The following is an 18757-nucleotide window of genomic DNA, read 5'->3' on the forward strand; positions in this document are numbered from 1 at the left end:
ATTACACCATGCACATGACTTATTCCATGGTTTATCATGTCTCCAATCTGAGTTTAGTTGCATTTAAAGCAAGGGGTCTTTAAATGTCTGCTTTGTTCATTGTTATATTCCAAGTTCTAGCCTATTGGCATTCACTTATGTTTATATAAATTAAGAAATGAAGGTCAGTGAGCTGGCTTTGGAGATTAAAATCACTTGCTGACTAGACTGATGACCTGAGTTGAATCTCCAGGACCCACAGATAGAAGGAAGGAACTGACTTCTGCACATTGTTTTTAACCTCAGTATGTCCACCATGGTGCACACATGCACACATGCACACACACAGACATGCTGAGGCAGATTTTCTCTTATGACAGTTTGTGTAGTCTGTCTACATATAAACTACAAAGGGCCTGTTTTAGAAACATAAACATTTAATTGTTAAAGTCACTTTTTATATGTGCCTGCCTGCCATCTTAGCTACTCATGAGGCTGAGACAGGAGGGTCTCTAAAGCTCATGAATTGGAAATCAGTCTGGAAAACCTAACAAAACCCTTTTGCTTATCAGGAGTTAAATTCTTAACCGTTGTTGGCTGTGTGGAGCTTATCTCATTGACAGGAGATTGGATGTGATGCTCGACCATGTGATATGATGTGGTATATTGTAGGTACTGAGTCCACATCTTGGAGGAACTGTAGCTTGTCTCTAGACTGTCTCCCACAGGCCATGTGTGACAGAGTGTGTTTATTGGCCTGTGGTGACATTGGGAATTGGGGGATGTTAGATTTGGGGCATACTCTTCCACTCTCTTCTTCCAGGATTCCACAACCTGGTCCAGCCTCCTCTGTTCTTGCTATGATGTGCTTATAAGCCCAAAGGACAGGGCCAAGGTTTCATACCGCACACAAGATGAACCTTTCTACCTCATAAATAGGTTCTCTCAGGCTCTGAGTCACAGTGATGGTTAAGTGTCCATTAAGGTTATTAGACAGCCGCCACCATCATCATCAGCAGCACCGCAGTCTTCATTCTTGAGTACTAAGGACATTTAGAAGCAAAATCATTGGCTGGGTTGATTGCTTTTGTCTGTGTTATATATGATAGCTCTTTGCATATTTTTAGCATCTTTCTTGTGTAAATGCTTGTTTTAGATTTCTCTGCTTTGAGTTTTGCTGAGACAATTGATGTCTGCTGCTCTGTACCAGCGTTGAAATACTCGTCGCTGTGGACAGTTGATTGATCTCTGTAATTAGGAAGCAACATAATCTGCAGTAATTAGGTATAGTCTTGAAGTTGAATAGCCTACAATTAATATCCAAAGCAGAAGGCTCAGGTGCACAGGCTTTGGTGTTAGAGGACGCCAGCAAAGGCTGCAGGATGGGTTGGGCAGTTTCTCCTGCACCTTGCAATGCTTCCTGCATGCAAGACTTGCTTGAGTCTCATCAGATCCCTTTTGGAAGTGTGGAGTGGAGTGTTAGCTCTAAAGTCTAGCTAAATAATATCACTATTATAAATGCCTTGTGCACATATATGACATTTAAATAATATTGAATGTTAATAACTAGCAAATGACCCAATATAGATACTATTTTTTTCTGAAAAACAGGAAGGGCTCCGGCTTGGACACAACATGTGAAACATGAGAAGGCCACATTTTATTCTCATAACTATGTCTTTACTGCCACACTGGGTCCACTTGTGTGGGTGGGTTCAGCTGCCTCCATGCCTTTAAATTAGCCCCAGAACAAGCTAAACACCCGTCAAGGACTAAATTAATAGATTTGGGTTGTTTTAATTAGCTAGGTGTGATTTAAAGGTTGCTGAAATCAAAAAGGCTTATTCATTTTTCATCAATAATCATTTGCCTTAATATTTCATTAGAACCTGCTGGCTTGCTGGCTTCCTTCTGGGCTTTGATTCATTGGGACTGCAGATAGCATTTGCTCCCTCTTTTCGTTCTGTACTGTATACTTTCATCTCCAATACACTGTCAAGATGTTTCCAACATTCGCAGGCCACTAATTGAGCATACTTTAAAAAAAAAAAAAGCTGTACTGAAGCTAAGAATTCTAGGCACTCTCTCTCTCTCTCTCACTCACTATCATGTGTGTGTGTGTGTGTGAGTGTGTGAACGCACACGTTGGCAGTTCCTTCTCATCATTTGAATGGCTAATAATGTGTAAATTTTCCATTTCACATGTCCTGAGAGTCAAGGCCAAGTCCTTTGTCATAAATGTCAGCAGGAACTCGTGTTTGGACCCCACCATCATTGGAAAAGAACAAAGTATCTTGTGTGTGACATTTTGGCTGAGACCGCACCCTGCACATGTGCCTGGCTTCTTGAGCAGCTAGCTTGCCCATGTCCACTCTGGTTGGAGCAGCTGTGCTGCCACCTACAGAGGACCCTGGTGACAAAGGGAAGCTGTGAGATGGCTCTTAGGGTACAGATGTCTGTACAGAGGGGAACTTTCTTCTAGAGTCAGGTGATCCTGTGAATGGTGCACTCAGAAACAGGGATAGGACATCTGGGCTAGGGGAAACCTAGCAGAGATTGCTTAAAGCCCCACATTTCAAGTACTTCCCACAAAGCTCATGGATAATAATGTCTCATGTTTGCTGAGAGCAACTAACCTAAAATGTAGAATCACAGTGTAGACTGAACAAGAAAATAAATACATGAACACTTTCCATTTCCTTCAGACTGACTGTGTAACACCCCATGTCTTTATAGCTATGCTGACCAGTTTGTGTGAAGATTATTAACTGCTCACTGTACCAGTCAATGGTGCTAAATAAGAATTGCAAACTGTCCAGAAATAAAGATTTGTGCCTTTTAGTTTTCGATAAATGCATTCAAAAGCAAATATATTTACTAATCTGTACCCTTTTTAAAATTTTTATTTAATTCCCAGAAAATTAAATATTAGTTTCCCTGTATTAAGAATTCTGTTCCAAAAGTGTGTCTTTAAAAATTAGCTTTAATCAGGGGGCAGAAGTGGATAGAACTCTATGAGTTTCAGGCCAGCCAGGTCTACATAGTGTCTTAAATAAAAAAGGAGCCTTGCTGAGAAGAAATAGCTGATGAATTTGCTTGCCTTGCAAATAAGGATTTGAGTTTCATCTCTAGCACCCACACAAAAGCCAGGTGTGTTGTGTATGCCTTAGTAATCCCATCTCTGGGGAGATGGAGACAGAGGATCCCTCTGGCTCCCTGGCTGGCAGCCTAGCCTCCACCAGTGCCAGACCAGTGAGAGATTCCCCCCACCACCACCACCAAAAAAAAAAAAACAAGGTGAAGAGTGTCTCAAGTTGACCTCTGGCCTCCACAGGAATGCCAACAAGTGCATGTGCACCTGCATACACATGTGCACTCAACACAAAGTTAAGGACCACCAGCACATGTACACTCACTGCTTAGACTGAGGAAGTTGGTTCTTTTAGTGGCTATACTTTCTGTAAAACAAAAAAGGGCTTTGTTCTTATTGTATTAGAGTCGTATGACCTGCTTTGGATGACTAGGTATGTTGTAATCATTTTATTCTTCTGATCCTGTTTGGGATTCCTGGGAGAAGCTGTCAGGCAGCTTATAAAGTATCCTTTATTGGTCCTGGCCTTTATCCTTGTGACTCCCTCTGTCTGCCTTTCCCATTTTCAGAACAGCAAGGTGTGAGCTCTACCAAGAGTGGCTTTAGATTCGGATCCAGCTCTGCCCCTTTTTGGGTTGTTTGGCAAGTTCTTGACCTCTCTGGGCCCTGTTATAATCATCTCTCTTTCTCCTCTCCCGTCCCATTGTTGGAGCATATGTCAGCTGTGTCCTGCTTTTTATATTTAGAAAATCTGATCTTTCTAAGCATGCATTGTGACCACGTTGTAAGCTAGCCGACTGAAAGAAGTACAGACAGTAATTCTGATGGTAGCAGTCTTCCAGTCTTCTGGGAGAACAACAGACGGACTTAAATAACACAACCGGTTTTATTGACCATGCTGTTTATTTTAATAGCTGGGCCAGAATGGTTTGATTGACTTTTTAAAAATCTGGTATGTGTTTTGCCATATGGACAAAGCCGTATCTGAAGTGCCAAGCTAATAAGCCTTCTCTTCCCTGCCAGTGAGCCATGAAAGTTGTTAGCAAAATGTTTTATCTTGAATGGATCCATTCTCCAAGATTTTGGTAATAGAAGCACCCATCTTAAGGGATAAAGTGCAGCTTATCTTCCATCAGTCATGGAGAATTTGTTGCATGGAAGAACCATACACAAGCCCCACATGCAATGGTTGGGGTTTGCCTACTGTTCCCCAAAGCTGCTCATGCCTGAACTTGCAATGTTCTTTTACTCATTCCCAGGTTAGTTGTTAAGGACTAAATCGGGCTTGTGAGGATTTCTGCAGGACTCTCCTCATACATTGCCTCCGGATTGGTTCATCTGCATTCACATGACCACCCTCGCATTCCCAGGTTTATAGTAAGGCACCCTCATTGTGGTCTTATTTTTTCCTCTTTACTCTGCAGAGTGGGAAAGACTGGAACTTTCAGCAATGGCCAGGTGTGCCTCATGCTTCCTTTCTTTGGGGAAAATAGTCCTATGGGTGTCTAAGTTTTGAAAAACGTTCCTGTGTTTTCTAGTTTTCTACACTGGCAAGTCAATTCTGGCCTACTTCATCCTCTCATTGCCAGACATGGTAATGCCTTCAAATGTTTTGAGTAGTTCTTCTGTTCATCTGTTTACTTCATTCTTATTCATATTTCCCCCTTGCAAATGGTTCCAACCCCTAACTTTTAAGACATTTGTCAAATTTGCATCAGTAGGTGATCTTTTCTTTCTCAACGCTCATCCTTTGGCACCCCCACTTCTCTTTTGCTGTATTATGTTCTCCCTGGCCATCATTGCTGGCTCACCTTCTGGAGGTTTATTCGCCTCCTTTATACCCACAGCTCTAAAGTACTGACTCTTGTCTCTTCTTCTCCCTATCACTTAAACAGCAGAAATTCCCTGTGGTAGTTGATCCATGGCCAGCTGCAGACCTGACTTCCAGTGGAGCTCTCCAAACACATCCCAAACTCAGAGGGAAGTTATCTCTTTATTGTTGTGACCATGGTGGCTCCCGTGTCCCCTCTCCCTGGGTTCTTACCAGCATCGCTCATCCCTTTCCTCTTCCTTCTCTTCCTTCCTTACCCCCTACCTAGTGATGAGGTTTCACGGAATCTGTCTGCTTTTTCTCTGTGAGTCTTGTCTCCATTCCCTTTCCCTTATTTGGTGTAATATAGTAGTATAGTATGTTAGTGCCACTATTGGCCTATGAGCCTGCACAAACAGGTCAATCAGCACTACCTGAGTCTAGCTAGGTAGATATTCAACACAAAGGTTGCAGAAGCAAATCCATTTTCTCCAGCTTGGTATTCTTACCTCGCGGCTTTAGGTCTCATCCAGTTTCCCTAGTCCAGGCTGTTTCCTACCTCAGGCTGTGTTGAGAGTTTGCCTGCCCCTTGCTGGTGCAGAGTGTTTGTTCTGCTGTAGGCCTGCCTTCCCTCTTAGTTAAATTTCATCCTCTAGTGCTTGTGTCTCCACATTGAGAATTTACTTCATCATCTATGGATCCAGAGCAGTCGGTCTTTCTTCTGAATGTCCTTAGTATCTGCACTGAATGATTTAATAGTCCTTATTCCCTCTCTTATATGACTTAAATTTTCCCTGATTTTTCTTTAGTAGTGTTGGGGAATCCTCAGATATTTCCTAAGATCTGGTTTTACTTCTGGAATGCAATGTTGGGCCTAAGAGGCAGTGTAAATGGTGAGTTTCCTTCAAGGAAAGTAGAGCTCATCTGAAGGAGACGAGGATACAGACTCCCTCAGTCTTTTGAGTATTTTGAATAGTGGGTATATAAAGCTGAACAGGAAGAATAACTCCTTAATGGCAGGTTGCTTTATAAAGATCCTTTTTTAATGAAATGTGACCTCAGTAAATAGAGATGATTTCCTTCCAAGACTGTGATATATGGCATGAATCAGAATAGATCCCTTGTTGAACCATTGTTATACTATATTTGCTATGATGTTTTCTAAAAAAGTGGCCAAATATGGAAGTGATTGGGGCTGAGAATGTAGCTCAGTAGGTTGAATGCTTACCTAGCATGCAAGGAGCCTGGGGTTCAGTCCCTTGGACCGCATAAACCCAACATGGCAGCGTACATATGTAATCCTAGCAGATAGGACATGGAGGTAAGAGAAGCAACAGTTCTAGGCCATCCTGGGCTATATCAGACCTTGTGTCAAACAAGGAAAAAATACATTAAAACGATGGGTATTGTGGCGTTTTGAATATACTTGGCCCAGGGAGTGGCACTTTTTGGAGGTGTGGCCTTGTTGGAGTATGCATGCCATTGTTGGAGGAAGTGTCACCGTGGGTGTGGGTTTTAAGACCCTTGTCCTAGCTGCCTGGAAGCCAGTGTTCTAGTGGAGAATGAAGATGTAAAACTCTCAGCTCCTCCTGCACCATGGCTGCCTAGATACTGCCATGCTCCTGATAATGGACTGAACCTCTGAATCTGTAAGCCAGCCCCAATTAATTGTTGTCCTTAAAGAGTTGCCTTGGTCATGGTGTGTATGTTCACTGTAGTAAAACTCTAACTAAGACAGGCATGCACATATTAGAGGAGGTGATCTGGCATGTCTTCCTCTTGACACTATTGGTTTCAAGTGCAGATATCAAAAGGAAACAGTACAGGGTATATGAGGACCCTGGAAGGTTCATGACCTTCTTGTCTCTCTTCCTGTGCTGATGATCAGGCTCTGCCAGGCACTGTGTGAAACCAGACACAACGTTTTGCTGATTTCCTTGAAATGTTTCCTAAGTAAGAAACCCATTATCCCTTAATCAGCTTCTTTTGAGCTATCTGTTTATACTAAACAAAGTCTTATTCCAATTAGTTTCAGATTCTAAGCAGAAGCATGGGTAATTAAACATTGTGTGAAGGAGTACCCTGTCACAGGGCTCTAATATCAAGTTCAGGTGCAAGAGAAACAAGTATTAAGGTTTATTCACGTGGTTTTCGATTGATTGTCTTAATTGATTATCCATGCACATACTATCACCTAGGAGTTCCATATTACTCAAACTTCAGCATGATGTGAACTTGGGACACTGTGTTAGAGACTCTTCCTGTTGGTCTGAAAAAAGACTTGACAAGAACAACTTAGGAAGAATTTTCATTGGCTCATAGTTTGAGGGTGTGGCTCGTCACAATGGGAGAGCCCTGGTGCAAGCATCCTCCAGCAGCTGGGGGTGCTGTTACTACAGTCAGGAAGCAGAGAGCCATGACTGCAGTACATGGCTCACTCTTTCCTGCTTCTTCAGTCTGGATCGAGCCTGTAAGGATGATGCCACCCACATTTATAGTGGATCATCTCACTTCAGTTAACCCAATTTAGATAATCCCTCAAAGACATACATGCCCAGAGATTTGTTTCTATGGTGATTCTAAATCCCGTCAAGTTGCCAATGAAGATTTAACTATCATAGGCACCAAGTGTGTCTTCTCTCTGTAAAACAAGATAACCCTATTCAAATGGACAGGACAGAGATTTCATAGGATAAAAGGGATATTGTAAGTAAAATGTGGAGTGGCGACTGCTTAGGGAGTCAAAGATGCCTCTAATTGTGGTGCAGAGCAAGCCCTCAAGACAACATCTGCTTCTGCATAATTTTTGGAATCTTTGGAATATATGTGCTTCTGAGTGACTCCTGAAAGAGCCCTGTTAGGGATAGAGACTCTATAATTAAAATCCAATTCTTACAATAAAGAGATCAGAATTCAGTTCATGTAGGATAGTTGCTTAGATAAACATTCTGGTTGTTTTTTTTTAAACAGTGAGAAATTTTAGGCAAACTCTTGGAGATTATTTGGAATGAAATTTAATTTAAATATACTTCTGGCTGAGGTAGACAAGAAAAATGAAGTAATCGGCACATGTTTCATGTGTCTGGTGGTGACTGATGCTCTGAGTCTTATGTGGATGTCAGCTACTGAGAACATTTTAAGTGTGGGCAGCCATTCCAGGAGCTACTGTTAATATTAATTGGTGAAAATTTATTTCATAATGTTCATGATCTATTACAGTAATAAAATAGATTATTTTTAGATTCCCAATATAAAATTGTTTTCTCACTAGAAAATTATAATTGGCTCTGTGTGTGTAGCACAAATTTTAAATATTTGATGTTATTAGTAACATCAATGTAATGGGAATTAACAAGATAGAAATGCAAATATATTGTTTCTCTCAGTGTGGCTGCAGAGGGAGAATTGTTTCTGCGAATTCCTTTGAATGTGTGTGCTTTTTCAGAATGTGTGCCTTTTTTAGGAGCTTGATGGTATCCCATTGCTTTTGTATTGATGACTTATTGGGTTTTGTTAAGTTTGATGTTCCTAAAATATCCAGAATCATAGATTTCTGCCATGAACTAGGAAGAATGCGTCTCACAGCTCCTAAAGTCACAGGGGTAGGGCAGGGCTGGGAGACACAAAAGTGGCTGTTGTTGTTGCCACCATCTGTGTGGCCTGACATTGCTTTGGGACATGAAAGCTAGTATCCCTCTGCCTTCAGCCTTGAATTAAGTCTCCAGTTATCATCAATAACCTCCTTTACAAATTGCTAAGGAGAGATATAATGATAGTTAGGAAAGGAAGATGATATGCTTACTGATCAAGTTACATGTCAAAAGGACGCTTCAACTCCCCTCCCCAGCCCGCCCCACTTGGGCCAGATGAGGTCCCTCCAATGGTCACCCAGGTTAGATGGTTACGCGGTCTTTTCCTGGACCTCTGGAGTGCATGATATGAATTCACCTTAGTGTTGTGACACACCAACTTTGTGCCTGTGCCCTGGATTTAGGTAGTGCCTTGTTTTGTCTTCTGAGACAAGGTTTCATCTATTCCAAACTGTCCTCAAAATTGATATGTAGCTAAGGACTTTGAACTTCTCTGTCCCAGTGTTGGGATTACAGGTGTACCCACTATGTCAGGCTTCTTCCACACTGGGAATCAAAGAAGGCTTCATGTATGCTAGGCAAGCTAAGCTCTCTACCAACAGAACTTTATCTCCAGCCCTAGGTTTAGGTTTTGGTTATAAATTATACCCAGTTAAGGGTCTTTCTCGGACTTTATAAAGAGGGTTTCAAAGACACTTAAGGGCAGCACACTTAGATATATCTGAACAGATATTTCTGAAAATTCCACAGACATGACTGTCTATATATGTGATGAGCTTATGTGATCTGAATGTTTAACTGTTACTTTTGTTTTTTGCTTAAAGCAATAAGTAATTATTGAAAAACCATAAACTTATGAAGAGCCAGGCATATTTTGAGCTCCACATAGAGTGTTAGTGCTTGGAGATGTCAGTTAGGATAAAGAGTATACTGTGTATCTAGTGAGGCTGGCTCTCCTGGGCACTGCGTTTCTTCGTATGGCTGTACCTACCATTGCTTCTACTGAGAACCCAGTGAAGATACTTTAGCTGTGACATCTAGGTGTGAAGCAATTTCTTCTTGTGTCGGACCATGGCCTCTTCCCTCCTGAAGCCCCTCTCCTCCCCATCTTGCTGCCTGTGGCCAGCTGATGCCCCAGATTGCATCTGTGGCACATCCCAGTGATACACAGTAGGTAGAGATGTGCCGAAGTGGTCTATCTGCTCTTCTGCCTGTCCTGTGTGGGCCGGCTCCTACCCTTGCACCCTACCTGGTGTTGTTGTGTGATTTACTTACTGACCCTCAGAGAATCCTGACATGGGGCTGGGGACCGCACATACTCCTGAGTTTGCCACTGAGGTAGGTGTTCCTGTCTTAAAACAAGCCTCTCGTGGAGAGGAGTCCGCCTTTTGTTTTTGAAGCACCTCTTCCTGTAGATCCCTTCTTTTATAGGCAGCACTATTTAAAAGCTGCATGGGGCCAGAGAGAGGGTCTAGTATAAGAAGCACTGTGGCTGACAAGATGGATCAGTGGGTAATGGTACTTGCTGCCAAGCCTGAAAACTTGAGCTTGTTCCCAGGATCTCTGTGGTAGAAGGAGCGAACTGATTCCCTCAAGTTGCTATCTAAACTCCCTAAACATGCTCCCACACACTAATAAAAATGTACAAAGGCTGTCAGCATGAGGTTTGTTACTGATTCTTTTTGAGTGCCTTCTAGAACCTTCCCTTTTGATAATATGTGTCAAGTTTCTGGAAACCACGACTACTGAATTAGTGTGTGTGTATGCGCACGTGTGAGTGTGTGTGTGTGTGTCTGTGTCTGTGTGGTGTGTGTACATGTGGGAGTGAGTGCATGTGGAAACCAGAGGTCAACCTCAGGAATGACAGTTCCTAAGAAATTGTCTTACCTTTTGAGACAGGATCTCTCTCTCTCAATCTAGAGCTTGTCATTTGGGCTGCACTGCCCACTGAGCCTCAGAGATTTTCCTGTCTCCTCTGCCCCGTGCTGAAATTACATTCATGTGCTACCGTGCCCAGCTATTGACATGGGCTCTATGAGTTAAACTGAGTCTCCCATGCTTGTGCAGCAAGCGTTTGTTCACTCTCCTATCTCCACAGCTCCAGCATGTGTTAATAAAGTTCTTTTGACTAAATATTAAAAATGGTCTTAGTAGTGAAATAATCCTTTTTTTCCCCTACAAAATAGAAAAGGAGTAAATTACCCAAACCCAACGCAATAATTTGTGGTATATTCTTGGTGATGATGGTGTGCCCCTGGGGAAGACGAGGCAGGAAGACTCCTGCGTCTTACTGGCTAGTCAACTGAGCCTAATCTTAAAGCTCCAGGTTCAGTGAGAGACCCCATGGAGACTGAGAAAAGAAGACACCCACAACCACTGGCATGTGTGTTGCGTGTGTGTAATAAACTAACAAAATGCAGAATAATAAGTAAACAAAGTACATTTAAAGACACCCGTAAACAAAGTACATTTAAGACACCATTTTGTCCCTCATCACTGTTTCTCTGAGGAAAAAAAAATCAAAAGCTGTCAAGCACTGCTTTTTTCAAAGCTGCTTTCTTGTGTTTAAGCTTTTTTGTTGTTTTTGTATTTTTCTTTATAATCCATCTTTTCTTCCTTTTCCCTCCTGTGTCTTCTGTCTGCTGTAGTCAGAAAACATTGCTGGGTTCCAGCTTCTTTATCCTGGGCCCCATCAAGGGTTGCCAACTAGGGTACAGGAGGTATTCAGCCCTCCTGATCTCTGCATTGTCCACACAGAACTGGCTGTTTAAAAAGACGACAGGAAAGCTAGGCCATCCTTCATTAGCTAGGGAAGATTCTTAACAAATGAAAACCCAAGAGAGCCTTGTTGAGCCTCAATGTGCCGGGCTATGAGGCACACCTTGAGTTCTGAAAGGGAACACACTTATAGATTTAATGACTCATTTGGGATTTTACACTCTGTTGCCGGAGCCAGTTATCAACAGCTTTGATTAGAAATCGGGAAAGCCGGTTGCTGAAAGGCAGAGCGAAGAGAATTGTATTGGATTAGAGAGGCATTGTTTTGAACTGAAAGGGAAGGGAGGCATCTTGGGAAGCATCTGAATATGCATTTATTGTAATAACCATGGTCGAGGTGGAGTGCAGTGAAGTGGCTTCGTTATTAAATTAAGTGTCTTTGTTCGTTCGTTGGTCGGGATTCTCCTGTTGGCAGCAGCCCCCTTTCCTCCTCATTTAGTTCCATTTTGATGCAGTGTTACATCCTGATTTGTGGGTTGAAATATGTCAGTATTCATAAACCAAATTCATGAACCATCCTTCAAATTATTTGGGCTGATGAGACATCATTTACTGGTATGAAGCCAACCCAGGAGAGGCCTGTGAAATAATGCATTCAAATGCTACCTCTAAAAAAATAGCACTCTTTATTCCCAGTCTTGCATATAGGGAGAAGCACTACTTTAAGCCCTTATTATTTTAACAATGTGACGTGGGATTATAATGTACACCAGAGCAGCGTGTTCCATGCTTCAGTACCTCCGAATTTCGAAGCTAAATGTGCTTCCTGGGTTCTGAGTTTTTAGTGTTGAACTATGTCAAGATATGCTTCGTGCTTTGGGAAAACCATGAGGTACTGCATGGAAATTTACACGTGGCCACAAATTCCTAACTATAGCTGAGTTTGTTAAGAGGCAGTATTTCTACAAAATACCCAGCTCTCATGCACAGAGCGTTCATGGTAGAGTCTGTATTTAGAGTCTTACATTGACGCCAGTGTACTAAGAAAATCATCAAACACCATCTCCGTGGGCTCTTGCTTCCAAGCTGAAGCTGAGAATTTCCTCCCGATTATTTAACTGTAAGCAGGGTGATGCTTAAACAAAACAAAGATAACATTCTGTACCTACACAATAGATCAGAACAGCTTCTTTCATCTCCACTTTAGACCATCTGTCTGAAAAGAAAGTAAAAGCCCTCAGGAAGCAAATCGGCAGCTCTGCTCTGTGGTTAAGTTTCAAGGCACAGGCTCTTTCCCACAGCCCAGCAATGTGCCTAAGCACCATAATGGGTTTGTGTTGTCTGGGAGGGGCTGCGTGGCTTGACCTCAGCATCTGTCGGTTAGAGCTGTTGGGTTCTCATTAGGAATTTTTAAGTTTTGGCTGAAGAGGATTACATTCTGCTATTTAAACACCAAATTTAATAACTATTGGGAATACTATTTTCCAACAGCTAAATTATTCTTAGTTTTCAAATGTTCCTATGAACCATAATTCTTCCTGTTCTTATATTAGTGTGTGTGTGTGTGTGTGTGTGTGTGTGTGTGTGTGTGTGTGTGTGTAAATGTGCATTGAATGTGCATGTAGAGGCCAGAGGACAGTCTCAACTGTTGTTCATCTGGATGTTATCAAATTTAGGGGTCACAGCCTGTGTCTCAAGTCATGCCCATCCACCATCCCTCAATAAACGAATTAAAAGAGCTAAGTTAAAGTGGAAAGTAGGGAAAGGGGATGTATCCAACATGGCCACATTCAGAAGAAGGACAACAGCATCCAGTGAATCTCCTAAGTCTTTCTGGGGTCTTGAACCAAGATTGAAGGTTAAATAGAGGCACAAGAATATGACTGTCTAAGCAGCCCCAGTCAAAGTGGTCCTGCCCATACTGACCCATCACTGTCTGGGCTTCATCTGTAAGATGGTCTGACAAGTTGTTAGAAGCCTGTGAAATGTCTTTCAGAAGAAAAGTTCCCCTCTGGCCACTGCCTTTTCCTTCTCCCATCATGAGGTTCCTATGGAAATGCCCATTTCTTTGGGGTCTATTGTTTCAACAGTCTGAGAGTCAGATTGGGAGATACAAGTATCTCTTTAGAATATCCTCATTTCTGCCAGGATAGTTGCATGCATAGCTGTCTGCCTTAATGGCAATTTTTGTTCTGTTTGGTTGGTTGGTTTGGGTTTTGATTATGCTTGTGTATGTGCCTGAGTATGTGTGTTCATGTTTGAGTGCCTGTGCGTGTGTCTGTATGTATGTGTGTGCACTTGCTGGCACACATGCATGTGCATGTTTGCGTGTGTGCGTGTATGCATGTGTATGTGCTTGTGTGCATTCACATGTGTGTGTGCGTGCATGTGTATGCCTGTGTATGTGTGTGTATGTGTGCTCATGCATGCATGTGTGTGTGCATGCATGTACATGCATGTGTGTTTTTATAAGAAAAGTGAGAAAGAAGTCCTGAGTTGGGAAGGTTGCTGAGGCAGAAGTCTTCTGAAGTGACTTCTGGATGTGGGACTCATTTTAACTGACCTCTCCCAGCCCATTGATACCTCCTGTTGTAAAGCAGGAAAGAGACACACGGTAACATCTGTCATCCTAGAAGCCATTTGGACCAACTGGAGAAAGGGCCTGATGAAGTAAAGAAGTGGTGAACTATTTCAGCCCCAGGTCATTTCCTTAGCCACCCACACTAGAGTGTTGGCATTGGCTTGAGCAACTTGAGCATCTGTTAGTTCAGTGCCCTATGTCCTGGTTATCACTCCTGTGAACAAGTGCTGTGAGACACTCGATAGCAGTCTTTGCACAACACGAAACAGGAAAACAACCCAACCGCAAAGTGTTTCTGGCTTTCCAAAAGGAAGAGAATGTTTTTCATAATGAAATTAAATGTTTCTGGCTACCCGTTATGTTCTCATTGCTTATATTCCCATAGGGTATTACCCGTTCTTCATAATCACTGTCAGCACCCTGTACTGACAATAATATCAATGATAAGGCTGCTGTGGAACATGTAGGGGGGATGCAGGTGTGCAGTTAATGTAAATTTCAGTGTGTGGGAGCTAAAACAGTGTGTGAGATAGTTTTCTGAGATAGTTTTCCATTATTGTTAGTTACCAACAAAAAGTCAACTTATAAAGAGAGAAGATGGGTTCATTTCCATTGCTTTCAGGTGTGTGGCAGGATGGCTTGTCACTGCAAAATGCACAGCCCTGTGGGAAGTGTGTGGCAGAGCAGAGCTGCTCCACACATGGTGGAGAGTCAATGGGCAGAAGGAGTTCTCTGCTGAAGAACCCTGTTTGCCTTTGCAGCTTTACGCCCAATGGCCTAGGATTCCTCTGCCACCACTTTCAAGTGAACAGGCTTCCACCCTCATGGAACTTGGGGTGAGCTTTTAACACATGAGCCTTTTACATCTTCCAGCCTAGGCGAGAGGAGCTTCCAGCTTTAGTTGGTTGCTGTTGCCTTGCTGAACGATGGGAGTCTGGATTGCAGAGGTTAAGCGTCAGCCTTCCAGTAAGCACTATCCCTGCTTTCTTGGGCCCTGCACCATAGATTACTCATGTTAGAGCTACGACAGACCCAAAAACTGGCTTCAGTTTAAGAGATGATGGATCCTGCATGCTCTCCAGGAACTGACTCTCCCTTCCTCTGGTGCCGCTGTTCACAGATGTAGCCAGCCCCTTTCCACTGGGCAGTCTGTTTCATAGATTGTCTCCATTGATACCAGTAAGAGTGTATGGATGCTCTTATGCATAGGTTCATTGTCTGTCTATCTGTGTATGTGTGTTTCTGTCTGTCTGTTCTCTCTGCCTAACTGCCCCTACCCTCCCCCGGGTGTGTGTGTGTGTGTGTGTGTCTTGTCTGTTTCTGTCTTGTGCATTCTCTCCCTCTCTCTCTCTCTGGAGGAATACTGGGATCAAACCCAAGGCCTCACATCCTAAGAATGTATTCAACTACTATACTACATGCCCTCAACCCAATAGGTACATAGGATACATATAGAGGGGATAGTGTGTACAGAAATGTTTTAGATACCCCCACAAAAAATATTTTTTTACTACTATATAGTCAGATTCTTCTTTTTTTTTCCAGAACGACTGAAGATCACTTGCTCCTATGTAAAGTATAAACGATGTGCAGAGGCAATTATTAGACTCTTTGCTCCTGTGAATACCCACTGCTGACTCTGTTCAGACCTGTAAGGCCACTCATTAGTCGGAGCTCCCGGAGACCTGATTTCATGCCAGTCACATCACACAGACACATGTTTGTTTATGTTGGTCATTAAATCTCAATCAGTAAACAGCAGCAATCGTTAACGTGGCTCTTTATAAACGCACAGTCAATGGAAAACAAAGAAAAGCAAGTTACCTATGAATAGTGATCAATTTTATGTATTACTACAGCACCCTCAAAAGATCTACTGATAAGAGAAGTTCTTATGGGGGCAAACACTTCGAAGGAGGTTGTTCTGAAAGATTTTGAACCATGGCCAGCCTCAGTCCCTGCCCCACAGCTCTCAGCAACCTAGCCACAGCCCATGGAGCTTGATGCCCAGCCGTGCCCTCAGCTCATGGCACTAAGCTGTTCTATGCAGCAGCAATGCTGGACTGGCCTCAAGTCTCGCCCTCTCCCTCCTTTTCCCTTCCTTGCCCTGTACTTCCAGGGAAACCTGCTTTGAATCCCAACCTTGGAACTGAGTAAAAGAATGTTTACAGTTGTGCAGCCTAGCCATCGTGTCTTCTAAAAGAAAGCAAAAAGATAGCAAAACCTCAGGAACCCACGGTAAGTGGGAGAAACACCCACCGGGTTAGTGTTCCGAGTTGTAGAATCTTCAAAAGAATAACAGTAATTTAATCACTCTCAGACTCCTCAAGTCCTTGGAGAAATTATCTAGTTTAATTGAAAAGGAAAATTTACAAATAGTGCAAAAGTTGTTAAGAAAAACAGTGTTTTCCGATGGGCTGCTGCAGACTGGTATTTTGAAGTAGCTTTCTCTCTGGAGGTTGGTTATAATACCAATTTGCCTATAATATCTTTCATTACAGCAAATAATAAGCAAACAAAAAGATGCATTATTTTTCCAAATGATCTATGGTGTGTAAAACCCATCTGTTAACTTGAGGACTAGAGTTAGCTCCATAGCAGAACACTTGGCTGTACACCTGAGACTTGGGTCAATCCCCAGAAGCCATCTAAAAAGCTGTGTGTGGAGCTGTATACTTGTAATCCCAGCACTGAGGAGGCAGAGACAGGGGGATACCTGGGACTATGTGATGAGAGATTTGGTTTGAAAAACAAAACAAAACAAAATGGTAAATAATAGCGTCTAAGGAGTACCCCCGGTTGACCTTTGGCCTCTTGTGCATGTGCACATACATGCACACACACAGACACAAATAAATAATAAATGAAAGAAAACATTCCCCCTTTGAGTATATTACATACTTTGTCACAGTAATGGAAAATTGTTTCATACACTACCCTAAGGCAAAAACTCCACTCGCCCTCTCAAATCACCTTCCTACCCAGTGGTCATTTAGGTCCCATGATATCTGGCACTTGCTGATGGTCATGTTCTTTGGTCAGTGATGTTTCTCAGTAAATGAAGAAAAATCAGTCTATGTATCTAAGAGTATTCTTGTCTAAACTCTCAGGTTGGAAGCCCCTTTTTTTTCCAGCCCTAATTGATGACTCACTATTGTAGGTACTAAAGTAGGACTCACATGGTGTTATCTTAGCAGGTTTCCTAAACTCTGTGTCTCTGCTTGGTGAGGCGAATAGATCTGAAAAGACTCTGGATCGTTTTCCAGCTTTCCTCTTTACCTGACATGTCTAGGCCAGCCACCTGGGCTGAATAAGGCAGGGCGTTAAATACCCAGTGGTTGGAAATGCTGGGAGCAGTCTTGGCCCTGGATAGGTCATGTGGAGGAAGACAGTCAAGATGTCTACCCTGAGCTCCCAGATGGTATCTTTCCTGTGGTGTCAGCTCAGCCTCAGCAAGCTCTGGTCTCAGTGTCTGGCCAGGATGAGAAGGGACCTAGTTACTAAGAGATGCTTTACTATTTGGACTTTCATAGAGTTCTCCACAGTGCCTGATACTTACTGAGAATTTGAGCTATTATGTTTTAGCATATGTGTTATCTTTGGGGTCACTTTACAGCTACTAGTGGAGAGATAAGAACAGAAAACCTATTTCTTGGCCAAAGTGCCATTTCCTGACGGGACCAAGATGTATTGTTTTGCTCCAGTTATCAACAGACAACAGAACTATTCACTAAGGTTATGTTTAAAATGTGGTCTCTTGACTGGAATGTCAGATATGTTCATAATAAGTTCAGTAACTCACACAGCTTGTTTATATTCCTTACAAAATGGTTCTCTTTGGAGAACTCAAATGGAGGTATTAATGGAAAACTCTGCATTTCCCATCACCTGTCATCTGGATCCAGAAGCCAAGATCAGAGTGTTAAAGCAAGGGGCTTTGGAAAGAAAAGGAACAAAACAGAGACTAAAAGTCTATCCATACGATAGCCAAGGGCAGCTGCTCAGGACAGGGCAGACTTTCATCAGGAGACATTGCTTTGAGCCAGACTCGTGTGAATCTGGGCCATGCAGAGCCTGTAAATCAGATGCAAGCCCCAGAGGTGAGCCCCTCTGAGCCACAGCTGCCACTTACTAAATGTGTCAACTAAAAGAAGAAAATTATGTGTTTACACACATATATATCTTTTTGTAAAGCGTTGGGTATAGAGTTTATTTCAAGGAATGCATTTGGGCATGTATATATGTCGGTGTCTAAATCCAATTTGAAAAGCTTGGACAGATAGTCATCATTAGGATGAGCCTCTGCAGTTTTTAAAAGATTTATTTATTTATTTATTTTATATATGTGAGTACACTGTAGCTGTCTTCAGACTCACCAGATGAGGGCATCAGATCCCATTTATAGATAGATGGTTATGAGCCACCATGTGGTTGCTGGGAATTGAACTCAGGACCCCTGGAAGTGCTCTTAACCACTGAGCCATCTCTGTAGCCCAAGCCTCTGCTCGTAGAAACAGTTTGGGCTTATTGTTTCAGAGGGAGAAAAGTCCACAAGGGACGAGTAGAGAAATCACAGCTGGAGCTGGGCACACATGTTTCAGACAGCAAGTGTGAGGCAGACGGAAAACTGCAAGTGGTCAACGGCTTTGCAACCTCAAAGCCTGCCTGCATTAACATACTTCCTCCAGCAAGGCCACACTCTCTGAAACAGTGCCACCAAGGGGGGGGGAGGTGTGCATGCAGGGGGGCGCGGAGCACCAAATATTCAAACTTTGTCTGGTCCTGTAGAGGACATTGTCATTTAAACCACCACAGTTTCTCACTGGCCTGGAACTCTCCAAGTGAGCTAGCTGACCAGTGAACCCTGGGATCTGCCTGTCTCTACTCCTCCAGCACCAGGATTCCAAGTGCACTGTATCACTCTTGCTGTTTTCATTTACATTGTAGGAATTGAACTGAGACCCTCCTCAAAACATGATCATTCACTT

The 18757-nt window shown here is 42.7% G+C and overlaps 1 protein-coding gene across 14 annotated transcripts in view; it reads left to right on the forward strand.

Moving 5' to 3' along the window:
* Pard3 (par-3 family cell polarity regulator) overlaps positions 1 to 18757 on the forward strand; it is a 555587-nt gene that overhangs the window by 430163 nt on the left and 106667 nt on the right. The window contains exon 23 of one of the 14 annotated variants that reach the window (XM_031341868.1): positions 15315 to 15527. The exons of the other annotated variants lie outside the window; for them this stretch is intronic. Coding sequence (XP_031197728.1) covers positions 15315 to 15351 — 37 coding nt within the window. The 3' untranslated portion in view covers positions 15352 to 15527. Of the gene's footprint in view, positions 1 to 15314; positions 15528 to 18757 lie in introns of those variants that run through there. 14 annotated transcript variants of the gene reach the window in all.

The sequence above is a fragment of the Mastomys coucha genome, unplaced genomic scaffold (genome assembly GCF_008632895.1).
Source record: "Mastomys coucha isolate ucsf_1 unplaced genomic scaffold, UCSF_Mcou_1 pScaffold22, whole genome shotgun sequence".
Classification (NCBI taxonomy): Eukaryota; Metazoa; Chordata; class Mammalia; order Rodentia; family Muridae; genus Mastomys; species Mastomys coucha.